The 13,459-nt window shown below is 42.3% G+C and overlaps 1 protein-coding gene across 1 annotated transcript; it reads right to left on the bottom strand.

Moving 5' to 3' along the window:
* Window positions 1-2,459: 2,459 nt before the first annotated feature.
* ABRA (actin binding Rho activating protein) lies at window positions 2,460-12,719 on the bottom strand. Its single transcript, XM_037136178.2, has 2 exons — window positions 11,965-12,719; window positions 2,460-2,937 (listed from the first exon to the last, which is right to left on the bottom strand). Exons 1-2 carry the CDS (start codon window positions 12,627-12,629, stop codon window positions 2,460-2,462), a joined length of 1,143 nt encoding a protein of 380 aa, XP_036992073.2. The 5' UTR covers window positions 12,630-12,719.
* Window positions 12,720-13,459: the final 740 nt, after the last annotated feature.

Below are 13,459 nucleotides of genomic sequence, written 5' to 3'. Positions count from 1 at the left end.
CTCAGGTTTATTTTTGTGGAAATAAAGCTGGTTTTATAATTTGTAAGGAAATGTAAAAGTAAAGAATAGCTAAGACAACATTGAAGAACGAGGCTGTGGTCTTAAACCCAGATATCATAATCTATTTAAAAGCTGAGTAAAAAGATGTGGTATTGGTCAAAATGTATACAAAGAACGAATCAAAATAGAGTCCAGAAATGAAGTGATTTTTTTTAAAATAAATGAATCTATCTTGACCTATCTCGCATCACATACAAAAAAAGATTGTAGATCTAAATGTGAAAGGTAAAGCAGTGCTGCTGTTCATTTTAAAATGTAGAATATGATCTTAGGATGCACATTTCTTAAATGGAACACAAAAGCACTAACTATAAAGGAGAAAATAATATGCTACAGTATAATTTTAAGAGCTTTTTATTAAAAGATATCATTAAAGGTGAAAAGCAACCAACAGAAGCCCTAAGTTTTCAACTGGATTTTCCTACCATAGAATTTTTAGGATAAAGATGTCACATATCAGTCACTTTCCGCTACAGAGGCTAGCTTTCTGACTTCACAGCCGCACCTTAGTCAGAAGTGTTTGTTAATGGAAGCTCTCTGAAACTTTTTAACGCCTTCCTCAAATTCAGTCAAATTGAACTTTGAAGTCTTTAAGTGCCTACAAAAACTGATATTGTTTGAATATGAGGAAACTTGAAACCTTGGTTTGAATATTCCACTGATAACTAGAAGTAACCCAACTTGTACTCTAATTTTGTCGTATTCCAATGAAGTAGTAAAAATAGTCCAAACACAGAAACAGGAAATACAAGAAAATATCTTTTATTCTTGTACCATACCTTAAAATTTTGACATAGGTTCATGGTTGTAATAGAAGTATACATCTTACATGAAATTCTGCTTAATATTGGTCATTAATAGGTAGTTTATTATGAAAACATGTACAAACCTTTAAAAAATTATTAGAATTTAAGTTTGAAAGAATCATACATGAAACAAAAATAATTTCTATAGTAGCTTAATCAATATTTTATATTAAACCTACCACCTAACAATTATGAATGTCTGTTATTTTTGAGGTATGATCATTTGATGTACAGATCATTAATTTTTGTCTTTAACACCAAAAATGCTATATATAATTTAGTCATTTTTATTGAATTCAGTAAAAATTGTAATCTCACATTTTACTCAGTTTGTGTTTAGAGTGATATAAGGCACATTAAATCTAATTGAGGAAAAATGACAAATAGCAGATTAGTGTGAAATTTATCTTTGGCATCATATTAAACTACACGTTTTTCATTTTGGCAAAACTAATATTATTCTTTCATAATTTTAGATTATTTATAAAGTTTGTTAAGAGGGTAAAGAAAATGAAAATGTCTCAAATCTGTTTCTAATTTACCAGTGATTCTATCGGGTTCTTATACATGAACATTCCACTTTATTGTAGAATTTTCTGTATTTCTATTTCATTATACAGGATCCAGCACAAATAATACCCCTTTTTATTACAAAAAGCATAAGTATGTAATTCTGTAATGTAACAGGATCACACTCAATCACACCATATGACATTTTAGCTGAAATGTTCAAATTAAAACAATTTACACCCATATTATTACCCTACCAACCAACTCCAGGTGTTACTTCTGCTGGACCCTGTATAATGACATAAATGTAAGCAGCATGACTTAGTACGTATGGTTTTGACACAAACTTCTGCAAGAAGTTCTACAAAGGCAGCTAAATTTGAACTCTCCCCTCTGCTTTGCTTTCACAGTGAAGCAGAACATACCTGCTTTCTCTGTCAGTTCTAAGACCACCAGTAATGTCTGTTTTTATGTGATTTGCACAAATTACACAGAAACACAAATAACTTCAGAAACATTAAATTATAAGCCCACAAAGATATTTGAGTAATTTCATTACCTTATTTAAAAACTTAGTGATTAGTGTGCCTACTTTGTAAGTTGTGCTATAATTAAAATAATAGTACAGAGTCAAGCTTCTTAGAAAATTTTAGTTTTGCCAAACTTAATGGAATTCTTTTTTCCTTGAAAATTGACATCATAGTAATTCTCCTGATACTCACCTATAGTCAGCTTTCTTAGATATAATAATTATTTCATTAGAGATCTGCAATAATTTCTGCAGTGAATACCCACATAATTTTCCCTAAAAGGTTAAGTGCTGAGAGTGACGTCACAGGAATGGTGGTGTGAGAGACCCCTTTGGTCTCTCCCCCGGATGGGTAAGTGGAATTCCAAATGTTTATGTATACTCTATCAAAATCTTCCAGTATCCTCAGAAATAGTGTGCCAAAAAGTCATTCATGGAAAAATTATTTAATATTTATGAACTTATTACAGAGCAGTTTGCATTTTGATTTTGACTAAATTAGCATTTAGCATTAAGACATTAGTGGATCAAGTATGGCTTTTGTGGTTGAAGGTTCACTCAAGTAGAGTAATCAGAACGTGGTCATCGCGGCCTTGCCATAACATCTCTCCTTCAAAGTCAACCAGTCCGTGTTTTCTGGCACGCATGAGGATGCCCACTACTTTATCTGAAATACGGACGTATCTGTCAAAGAGATCTCCGAAAGTAACCTGGATCTTTCCATCCCGTCTGTGGCGCGCCATCGTGCGGATAATGAAGCACATGTCCATAATTTCTCTGTAGATGTGCTCCTCAGCTCGCTTGGCCCTTTCGGCAGTCTTGGTTCCCTCCTTGGGACGGCCATAGCCTTCATCTCCCTTGTGTAGGCGGGTGGACATGGCCAGCTGATAATCGAATTCTTCACTGAAAGGGTTGAGCTTCTGGGACTGTATGTGTTCATCGGCCCACTGTTGCCATCTCCCTTTCAGGCTGTGCACTTGGCTGTGTTGCCGTTGGGCCTTGCAGTTGAGTTTCTCCATAAATCGGTTTGCCCTCAAGGAGAGAGAGACAGTGAAGAATCAAGATACTGATATTTAAACACACAACTGGTACTTTCTCATTGTACTTCTGCACTTACGCATTTTAATGTAAGTCTCTACTTTTCTCATCATCAAGGGAATGTAAACACAATGGAAATAGAAATGAAAGAAGAAAAATACACAGTGCCACCATCGTCTTTAGTTTATTGTATGTCTTAGATTATTTTCTCTGGATGAAGGAAGGTTTCAAGCACTATATGATAATAATATTAAACTATTTTAGGGGAAAAACATTTCCTTACACACAATGCAAATGCATGCGTCTTAAATTTCATGTTAACATTTTAGAACTGGAATCAGGACTGTATTAAGGGGGTCCACTTTCTGTAGATCTTCAGAAACCAGCTATTTCCCCTGAAAAAGGCTTATACCACCAGCACACTGTAATATTTACATGTAGATTCTCATGTATGGATTGTTAATAAGGGCATATCTATACTAGCATCAGTGATGTACCACAGAATTTTTTAAAGATTTTATTTGTTTATCTTTAGAGGGGAAGGGAAGGAGAGAGGGAGAGAAACATCAATGTATGGTTGCTTTTCGTGTGTCCCCTGCTGGGAACTGGCCTGCAGGGAACCGGCCTGCAACCCAGGCATGTGCCCTGACTGGGAATTGAACCATGATCGTGTGGTTCGCAGGCCAGCGCTCAATCCACTGAGCTACACCAGCCAGAGCCACAAATTTTAAAGTAGCAAATTGCATAGATAGGAGACATTTGCTGGCTGTAGTAACATTTATTGAATATTATGTGCTGGCATTCTTCTAAATACTTTATACTAATAGCCCCACAAGCATTCTATGACACAGGTATTAGTGTGCTCATTTCACAGATGAGGAGGAAACTTGAGGCCAGAGGGGTTAAGTAACTAAAGTCACAAAACTTAAGTGATAGAGCTGGGATCTGAACCCAGCTCTATCAGTGTTAAGCTGGCCCCGGAGCCCATGTATCACTACAAAATACTGCCCTAAACCAGCCGCAGAGGCGGCATTCAAACAACTGACACTCAAGTCGATCTGAGTTTCATGGTGCCACTCAGTATGTGGGTGAGTTGCGTGTCAACTGTGTGTGTATCCTTGCAATTTAGAATGTATGTATTATTAAAAAGATAGCACTGGGAAGTGTAGACCAATAGTGTAATGAGGATGAAGGCCTAATTTTGAAATGGCCACAGTGTGCCTTTGAAACACTTCCCTGTCATTCTGTATCTCTGATCTAGACTTTTTCTCTAGATTTCTTTGCCTTCACAAGTAAACATGATCTGTTGGACTCTCTCAGAGTCAGAGCTCTGTATTCCTCATCCTCACGCATGACCCACGGTTCCTCCTCCCCAACAGCAAATGGCCCCATGTCTGCAAGCAGTGGGCTTGGGGGCGGAGAGCAGTGCTAAAACTGCCTACAGGAGGGGCGTGCCTGAACTAAGTAGCCCCTCCCACCAAAACTCACCATTCGCTAATGAAAACCCAGGAACAGGTCAGACAGATGTAGGTATTCCTCACCGTCTGAACTCACTTCCTGAAATCTGGTCATCCCAGTGCAGGAAGCTAATAGACTTGGATAGGGGGGCCTTCGCATTTGTAGTTAGCATCGTTTTCAAAGGAGGAGGAATGACATCCACTAGAGGGCACACTTTCACTAGTTCCCAGGCTTTGTGTTTCCAAAAGCCCTAGCCTGTAACTAGAGAGAGCAAACTAGGACTACACTGCTACAGATAACACTACCCTTCTGTGTAGCCACGTGGACCAAAAGGACATGACAAAGTTAATCGGGAAGAAGCAGCATACAAAAATTATACATAATCATTACACGTTTAAAAAGATATATATACGCACACATATGGGACAGTGCTAGGAGTTGCATCACACTGAAGTGAAACGGATTTCTCTGCCATGCTGGTCCTCACCATCACCTCCCCCTCCACAGACTGTCCTTGTTCAGCTGCCCAGACTCCCGGGCAGCTTCACCTCATTATCGAAGGAGAGCAAACACCTTATCCCCTTGGATCTGTGGCAATCCTTCAATAAATAGCCCCAGGCCGTCCCTGCAGAACCCAAAGGTCATACCAGATTTGTAGTTTCTAATTTTAATTAAGAACTAGATTCCCTGAGTGTTGAAACTGTCATTTGGAATAAGGGCTGGGGATGGTGAGGTTCTAAGTCTATGAAAAAGAAAAACATTTATCTTCTAAAAGAAACACCTTTTGAATCTTAATATGCATGTGCTATATTGCCAAATAGAAGAGAAGGAAAACAAAAAATTGGTTCTGTAAGTAAGAACTATGTTAAAAAAAGTGTTATGAAGAAAAGTCCTAGGAGGACATACACCATGAGTATTCAATTTTCTCTCTCTTACAAATGTTCTATATCGTTTTTGTATTTCCTATTTTTAAAAAGTCTGAAAATATCTATTTGAAATCAGGATTTAAAAGCCTTATATCCTAAATATCTTCTTGGTCAGTCAACTTAAAAATCCCTATTTTTCTTATCCTGTTTTTTTTTACAAGTAAAAATGTATGTAATAGTTTAGATTGAGTTTTAGGAAGGTAATCTAATATAAACTTATAGAAGACAAAGTAATATTTAACATCATATCTGTACTTTGGGATAGTAATATTTAGTCCTGACTCGCCTTTTTAGTTTCATTATCAAAACAAATTTTCTTATAGCTCATCAGTAAACATTCCCGCTGTCCCGTATGTGCAATGCAACTAACTAATCACACTAGACATAAACATTCTGTCTTGGAAAGTCTAGTTTCATTCACTGAAATAAATTCTCAACTTTATTCCATATCTCTCAACTTTCAAAGTGACATCAGTTCGACGTTGCTGCCTTATGTGACGTGGCTCTTCAGTTATATGCAGAGAATATGGGAACCAGTGTATCTCATTTTATCAATTTGGAGCAATCGTTATGTGGGTAAATTAGAAAATGTGAAAAGAAAACAAAAGTTCTGGAAGATGTATTTTAAACCTAACCAAGTTCATTGGCACTACAAACATTATCTCCAATAAATTCATCTGGATCACCAGCTTCAAAGGGTCCAGGGCCTGAGTCTCGGAGCTGCATGTGGCCATCCCACCTGGAGCCTCTCCGGCAAAGGGAGAATGTCCCTTCATGGCCTGGGACCATTTCTCTGTCCACAAAGCAGAGCCCTCCTTTCCAGCCTCTCAACTGTGTCCTGGGGAGAATTTGTTTTCTGCGCATTGGTTTTCTTGCTCTTTTCCACAGGAAGAGTGGCCAGTTTGACGTCATGAGAGCATGACATCCACAGGGTCTCATTTATGAGGAGCAGGGTGACTGCATTCAAATGGCCGGGTCAATATCTCTGATCAATAATTTTGCTCATCTGTTATCAACCAGGTTTGAGGGCCAGGCCTGTGATTCTCCTTGCAGGTTGGAAACCGTCCTCAGTCAGTGGAAAGGGCCCCAAACTCTAGGATTGAGAGTGAGTAGTAGAAAGCCACACTTTGGCCTTTGTTTATAGCAAAGTCCTTTAGTATCCAGAGGTGGATGGAAGTAGGTATACAGTTCAGATGGAAAAAGACGGGCAGGTTATGATTATTAAAATAGCTGTATTAACTGAAAACAATGTCACGGTGGCCCAGGGCATTTGGGTGCAATCGAGTAAGTGCTGCAGTTGCCGGCCTTCACTATGTACACAGTCTGGGTGGGAGTCTCCTAGCTACACGCAGCACACTTTGGACAGAGCTCTTCATAAACCTACTTTTTTGCCCACCCCTGTATATTTTAAAATATATTTTATTGACTATGCCATTACAGTTGTTCCATTTTCCCCCCTTCATTCCCCTCCACCCTGCACACCCCCTCCCACCCACATTCCCCACTTTAATTCATGTCCATGTGTCATAAGTTCTTCAGCTTCTACATTTCCCACACTAATCTTGCCCTTCCCCTGTCTATTTTCTCCCCACTGTCTATGCTACTTATTCTCTGTACCTTTCCCCCTCTCTCCTCCCACTCCCCTGTTGCTAACCCTCCATGTGATCTCCATTTCTGTGGCTCCGCTCTTGATGTAGTTGTCTGCTTAGTTAGCTTTTGTTTCAGGTGTGGTTGTTAACACCTGTGAGTTTGCTGTCCTTTCACTGTTCATATTTTTTATCTTCTCTTTCTTGGATAAGTCCCTTTAACATTTCCTATAAGGGCTTGGTGATGATGAACTTTTTTAACTTGATCTTATCTGAGAAGCACTTTATCTGCCCTTCCATTCTAAATGAAAGCTTTGCTGGATAGAGCAATCTTGGATGTAGGTCTTTGGATTTCATGACTTGGAATACTTCTTTCCAGCCCCTTCTTTTGCCTGTAAGGACTCTTGAGAAATCGGCCGACAGTCTGATAGGAACTTCTTTGTAGGTGACTGTCTCCTTATCTCTTGCTGCTTCTAGAATTCTCTCCTTCATTTTAATCTTGGCTAATGTAAGTATGATGTGCCTTGGTGTGTTCCTTCTTGGGTCCAACTTCTTTGGGACTCTCTGAGCTTCCTGGATTTCCTGGAAGTCTATTTCCTTTGCCATATTGGGAAGTTCTCCTTTATTATTTATTCAAATAACTTTTCCACTTGTTGCTCTTTCTTATTCCTTTCTGGTACCCCTATATTTCAGATGTTGGAACATTTAAAGTTGTCCTGGAGGTTCCTAAGCCTCTCCTCATTTTTTTGAATTCTTGTTTCTTCATTCTCTTCTGTTTGGTTGTTTCTTTCTTTCTTCTGGTCCACTCCATTGATTGGAGTCCCAGCTTTCTTCTCATAACTGTTGGTTGCCTGTGCATTTCCCTTCATTTCACTTAGCCTAGCCTTTATTTTTTCATCTAATTTGCCACTAAAATTGACCAGTTCTGTGAGCATCCTGATCACCAATGCTTGAACTGTGCATCTGATAGATTGGCTATCTCTTCATCGCTTAGTTGTAATTTGCTCTAGAGCTTTGATCTGTTCTTCCATTTGGGCCATTTTTTTTTTGTCTTGTCGCACCTGTTTTGTATGAGGGGCAGAGCCTTAGGTGTTCACCAGGGTGGGGCAACTACGTTGCTGGATTGTGACACTATATGTGGGGGTGGGTCCGAGAGGAAACAGTGGGGCTTGCTCAGCTCTCTGTCAGATCTTAGTCCCCTCTGCCACTTCCCCCAAGCAAACTGGGCCTTTCTGATGCTGATTCCCAGGTGGGTGGGCTTGAGTACATTCTAGGACCCTGTGGGTCTCCCCAACGAACTCTCCTGTGAGGCTGGAAGTCTCTCCCTGCGCCTTAACCCCTAGAGGTGTTTGCAATCCATGTTTTGAGGCTTTATTTCTATGCACTGGGGCCCTGGGTAGCACGGTCTGTCTCACTCCCCAATTTCACCTGGTTTATCTGTGCATGAATGTGGGACCTCCCAATCAACCATGTTGTGCACAGTGCTCGACTTCACAATCGCTGCCTCACTGGGTCTGCCCATTGCCACCCCTCACCCAGGGTCTGCCAGCTGCCGCCTGCATGCCTAGGGTCCACCCGCTGCCATCTTGTGTGCCCTGAGTGCCTTGTGTGCCTGGTGCCACCACTTTTTGTTCTCTCTCTGTCCGGCTTTCCCACTCCTCCCGCTCCCCACGGTCTGGATGAATGTGTCTATGTTATCTCCTTGGTTGTCTGACTTCCATACAGTTTAATTTTTTTGTCAGTTCTAGCTGTTATTTTGTTTCTAAATTTTTGTTGTCCTTATTCTGGTTGTGCGAGGGGGAACAGTGTGTCTACCTATGCCTCCATCTTGGCCGGAAGTCCCACCCCTGTATATTGAAGGACTTTGTTAAGAATAAAAGCAAAAGTGTGTCCCAGACCCCTACACTTTGGGGGTTACTGGGATCCCATTAATTAAACTGACACTGTGGTCTCTATTTTATTCTCTATTTTACTCCTTAAGTCTGTTCTCTACTGAAGCAGTTGAGCAGCACAGCTAAGAACACAAGCTCTGGCACTGGCCTTCCCAACATCATCACTTACTAGCTCTGTTATTGAGACATGTTTCTCAGTGTCTGTGTGCCTGTTCCCTTGGCCATAAAATGACACCATCATTCTCAACTCCTGTTATTTTCACTGAATAAAACTTGGAGAAGAGGGTAGGTGGGTGGTTGACCCTTGAGTGCCTCACTCTTTGTGTATGTGAGTGGGATCCAGTTTCCTTTGTCTAAAGGAGCTACACTGACTGAAGTCATGGCTATACAATCAAAAGACTAAATATTTTAAAAATGAAATGTAACATACAAACTGCCTTCAGAGTAGAACCCCAGTTAGCAAATCCATGGAATCTCTGTTTTTCCAAACCTGACCTGTTTGTTTCTACTACCTTAACTACCAATAAAACTCTCTCTTCTTAAATGTTCATGATTCATCTTTTTCTCTCCATTGGTGGATGTGGGAAAAGAATGGTGTTTGATTAAAAATAAGTGAAAATCCCTTTCCTGTAGGCTCACTCAATAATGCCATGTACATTTCTCAAGCAGTATTTGAGAGTCCCATCAGGTTCAGCTGAAGCTTTCTGAGCGCAGCTAGGATCACAGCTGACATTCAGAGCTGCGGCTGCTGCTCACGGCATTCCGGGACCCTGTGTCCTGAGAGACTGAGGGAAAGGAACCAAAAAAGGAAGAGAGACCTAATGCTCACTTCCCGCCGCCAAGCCTGAGACCAGGCTCCTAGTGCCTTGAGTGGCTGGGATCACCAGGGCTGGGCCCCTGCAATTGTAATGAATATAACTTATTAAATAGCTCCTCTGAATCCATTGCCTTACATAATTACTATAAAAATAACTGTAACTATCACATCTATTTTTTAGATGAGGTCAAAGAGACTTAGGATTTGCCAACATAACCAGGACTCAGATCTCTCTCTCTCATTCAAAGCTTAAGCTGCTTCCCATCACACTGAGAAGGTGCCCATGCCTTGCACTTGCCTGCTTTCTGGAACCATGAGAAAGGTACTGAATGCAAGCCCCCACTTCCAGGTGAGAGTTCAGAGTCACGGTCCAGAGGGTAGGCTCTGGAGCCAGAATGCCTGGGTTTGAATCCCGTGGGTGGTGCGGTCTTACAGACATTCCCCAATAGTCCTTTGTCACATGTTCTCATCTATCAAGTGTGGACAGTGGTCATGGTGCCCTTCGTGAGAATGTTGTGAGGACTGTGAAAACACACGTAAAGCGTGCTGAGACATACAGAGAAGAGTACGTGCGCTGGAGACCGGTCCCAGCTGTCAGCTCCCTACCTCTGGCCAGTGCAGATGTGTTGACAGGACGGTCGTCACTGTGCCAATCTGTCTTCATTCTGTGGGGCTCGATTACTCTCTTTCTAGCACTCACGTTCACGTGTGCATGCACACACATACACACTCATACACTTTAATCCACAAGGCCAGAATTTAGACTGGGTCCGTATTTCTGGTAGTAGGGTTATTTCTGACTGTGAATTCCTGTATTAATGTAAGTAGAACCCAAATCTCCGAACACATCCTGAAGGCACTGCATGAGTCCGCACCCTTGCATTTGGAAACAGGCCCGTCTCAGCTTTGTCACTAACCTGCCAGGGAAACTTCCCCTCTGAGCTTCAGTGCGCTCCTTCTGAAAGAGGATGATACCCACTTCATAGGGTTATAAGCATTAAAAGGGAAAAGCATGCAAATACCCATAGTGCACACTAAATGCTAGAGAGATTGTTAAAATTATCTAGTTGTGCCATTTCATTTTCCTTGAAAGTTTGCAAAAATAGTAGTTTGGATTTTTTCATAGCACCTGTAAAGTCACCCACTGTAAGGCAGGTCTTTGTCAAATTAGGTAACCGGTTCTGTTCTTTACCTTTTGGTTGTTTCATAAAATTTGAAAAACACCCACATCTAACTTCCCACAGGGAGTCTGTTTGGAGGAACCCATCACATCAGAGACTTTGCCCCCATTTTCATACCCTGTGGTTGTGGAGTGAGATGTCCTGACTTTCTACTCTGGAAGTGGAGTTCGTGTCTTGCAAGAAAGCATGTGTTTCTTGTCTGAATAAATGTGGTGGTTTGAGTCTGTGTGTGTGTGTGTGTGTGTGTGTGTGTGTGTGCGCTTAACATCTGAACATTTAAGGATTGTGGTACTTTAATTACCTAGCTTTAATAGCATTTCTCTTTGTTTACAAATGACAAATTTTTTCTGGAAGTTTGAAAAGGTGCTAAATAATAGACTCCATATGAATAACAATAACTTTCACATGCCGAGCATACGTGGTGGGCACTGCTAAGTGTTTGGCAGCCTCGTCCTCATCTACTTCTCTCAATACAATAGTTTGTCCCCAAAGATTGCTGTTGCCTTCGTTTTACAAAGCAGGACAAGGGCTGAGAAAAATAATCAGATGTGTGTGTGGCAAGAACACTGAAGCCCTACTCTTAGCAACTTCCAAGTACACAACATAGGATTGTTATCTACAGTCAGGGTAGAGCTGGCATTGGAACTCGGGTCTGTCTGACTTCAGAGCTTGCTCTCAAGTTAGTTAGCAGCCTCCCACCTGGTTACAGGGACATAGAGATCCGTGTTCCATGGATGCTGCTTGGGTAGATGAGGCTCCTGATGTAACTTAAACTGATTTGGGACAAAGGCAAGGTATCTCCAATCGATCTACCAGCAAGACTTCTCTGCAGCAGAGGAATAAGCCAATTTGCTACTCATTAGTCAAGTGATTTTAAAATTTTACCCAAAGCACTCACCACCCCTGTCTGGTAGCTTCATTTTTGTTGAGGCTAAAACTTGAGTGTTCAGTTCACACAGAATGATGCAGGCCCTCACCCAAAGGCCCTTGCCTGAGCCGGGCACTGCCCTTTTAGCTCGGGGCACGCCTTCCCACAGGACCTGCCTGCTGGCCCAGGCTCTGAGGTTCTCACTGCCGCTGGAGGTGCTTCCCTGCTCTCTGGGTTCCCTGCTGGCTGGGGCTCGACAGTCGTACAAGCAGCTGCGGGACAAATGCACTTACTGGGAAGGTAAGGGGCGTCTGATTCTGGCCACCTGCTCCCCATCCTCCTCTTCGGGCCTGTCCTCAGTCTCGCCGCCGTAGCCGCTGTCCTCCGTGTCTATGCTGTCACTCCTCCCCTTGGGCTCATCCTGCTCCATCGCCTTCCAGCCTTTGGTCAGCTCAGACACCAGGTTGGAGCATTTTCTCCGCCGTGTTGGGGAGCCGTGGCTGTGGAGAATCCGGTCAATGTCATCCTCTGGCTGCCCAGGTTCTGGCATGCCACCGTCCTTCTCATATCTGTGGCTGAGGTCACTCACGTCTCTTCCTCTCTCATAAGCTTTGCTGACAACTGTTTTGGTCACCTCTTTCCTTTTGATGTGAGAGACCTCAGTGGCTTCCTCTGAGCTCTGTCCATCTCCATGCCCCTCTGGCTTTAGGGAAGGAGACTTTGGGGCACTCCAAACTTTCTGGTTGGGAGCGGGGTGTGTCACTGGTTTAGGATCTTGGGTTGAGTCCTGAGTCCTACCCGGCAGCCAGCCTGCAGGCTCCTGGGCCTGCCTGGTGCTGTTCTCATTTGCCCACTGCTGCCAACCTCGGGCCAAGCTGATCACCAGGGTGGCTCTGTGGATCTTCTGGAGGGCTCTCTTGGCCGGCCCCTCCTGTCTCTCTTTGTCCCCCGCAACCATGCTACCCTTCTCTTCTGCGCTGATGGCCTGGGCACCGGCTAAAATGACTGGGGACCCGGGGACTGCCTCGGACTTAAATAGAAGCAGGGTGTGGGGCAGGAAGAGAGTTTGGTGATGATGAAAGTATGTTAAGCATGTCTCGCCAAGATGTGGCGCCTTCCCCCTGACAGTGTTCTTTTTTTAAACCCCGAGGGCTCCAATTTCATCATAGCACAGGGACATCTCTGCTGGTCCAGGACAGTGATGTGCTCACTCACTTTCTTCTCCAAGTGCCAGAGTGGAAATTACTAGATCTGATCATGTGTTCAGCGTTATGTTTTTCTTGACCTTAAAATATGGTCCTACCATTTATAGAAGCATAAAATATGTGCACAAATTGTGCTAGGAACATTACAGGTGTGTTCTTATTTAAACCTCAACAGCCCTCAAGATAGCTCTCACTTAGTCTCCTTTTAGAGCTGAGTACAATGAAATATAACTTCCTAAAGCTATTCATATCTGAGGTTTGAACCCAGACCTGTCTGCTTCAAAGCCTGTGCCTCGTTTCATCCTAGCGATCAAAGATCCCAAGGTGCCTTTTTCTCTGGTCTTCAGCTCTATTCAGTACAGACCTTAGAAGTCGCCTCATCCCACCTCTGTTTTCCGGATGAGAAAATTGAGGACCAGCCAAAGGGGGTGACAATGGCTCTGTCTTCCAGTCCTAGGTTTGAATCTGTGTGTCAACAAATCATATGAAAATAAGACAGCAGTCAAAATGCTGCTTCGATTATTTTTTAAACCTTCAAATTAAGACCTGCACACACGTTGAATTTCACAGATCGTAACAATAA

This window comes from Artibeus jamaicensis, unplaced genomic scaffold (assembly GCF_021234435.1).
Source record: "Artibeus jamaicensis isolate MK-2021 breed Jamaican fruit bat unplaced genomic scaffold, CSHL_Jam_final scaffold_916, whole genome shotgun sequence".
NCBI lineage: Eukaryota > Metazoa > Chordata > Mammalia > Chiroptera > Phyllostomidae > Artibeus > Artibeus jamaicensis.
The sequence above is the reverse complement of the archived record's forward strand: the minus strand, read 5'-3'. Positions and strand labels throughout refer to the sequence as shown.

Excerpts from the sequence above, each read along its gene's own strand:
- ABRA (XM_037136178.2), bottom strand. The coding sequence starts at position 12,629 with ATGGTTGCGGGGGACAAAGAGAGACAGGAGGGGCCGGCCAAGAGAGCC. Across the intron at positions 2,938-11,964 it reads AGACGCCCCTTACCTTCCCA|GGCAAACCGATTTATGGAGA; the intron begins GTAAGTGCATTT and ends TCTCTCCTTGAG.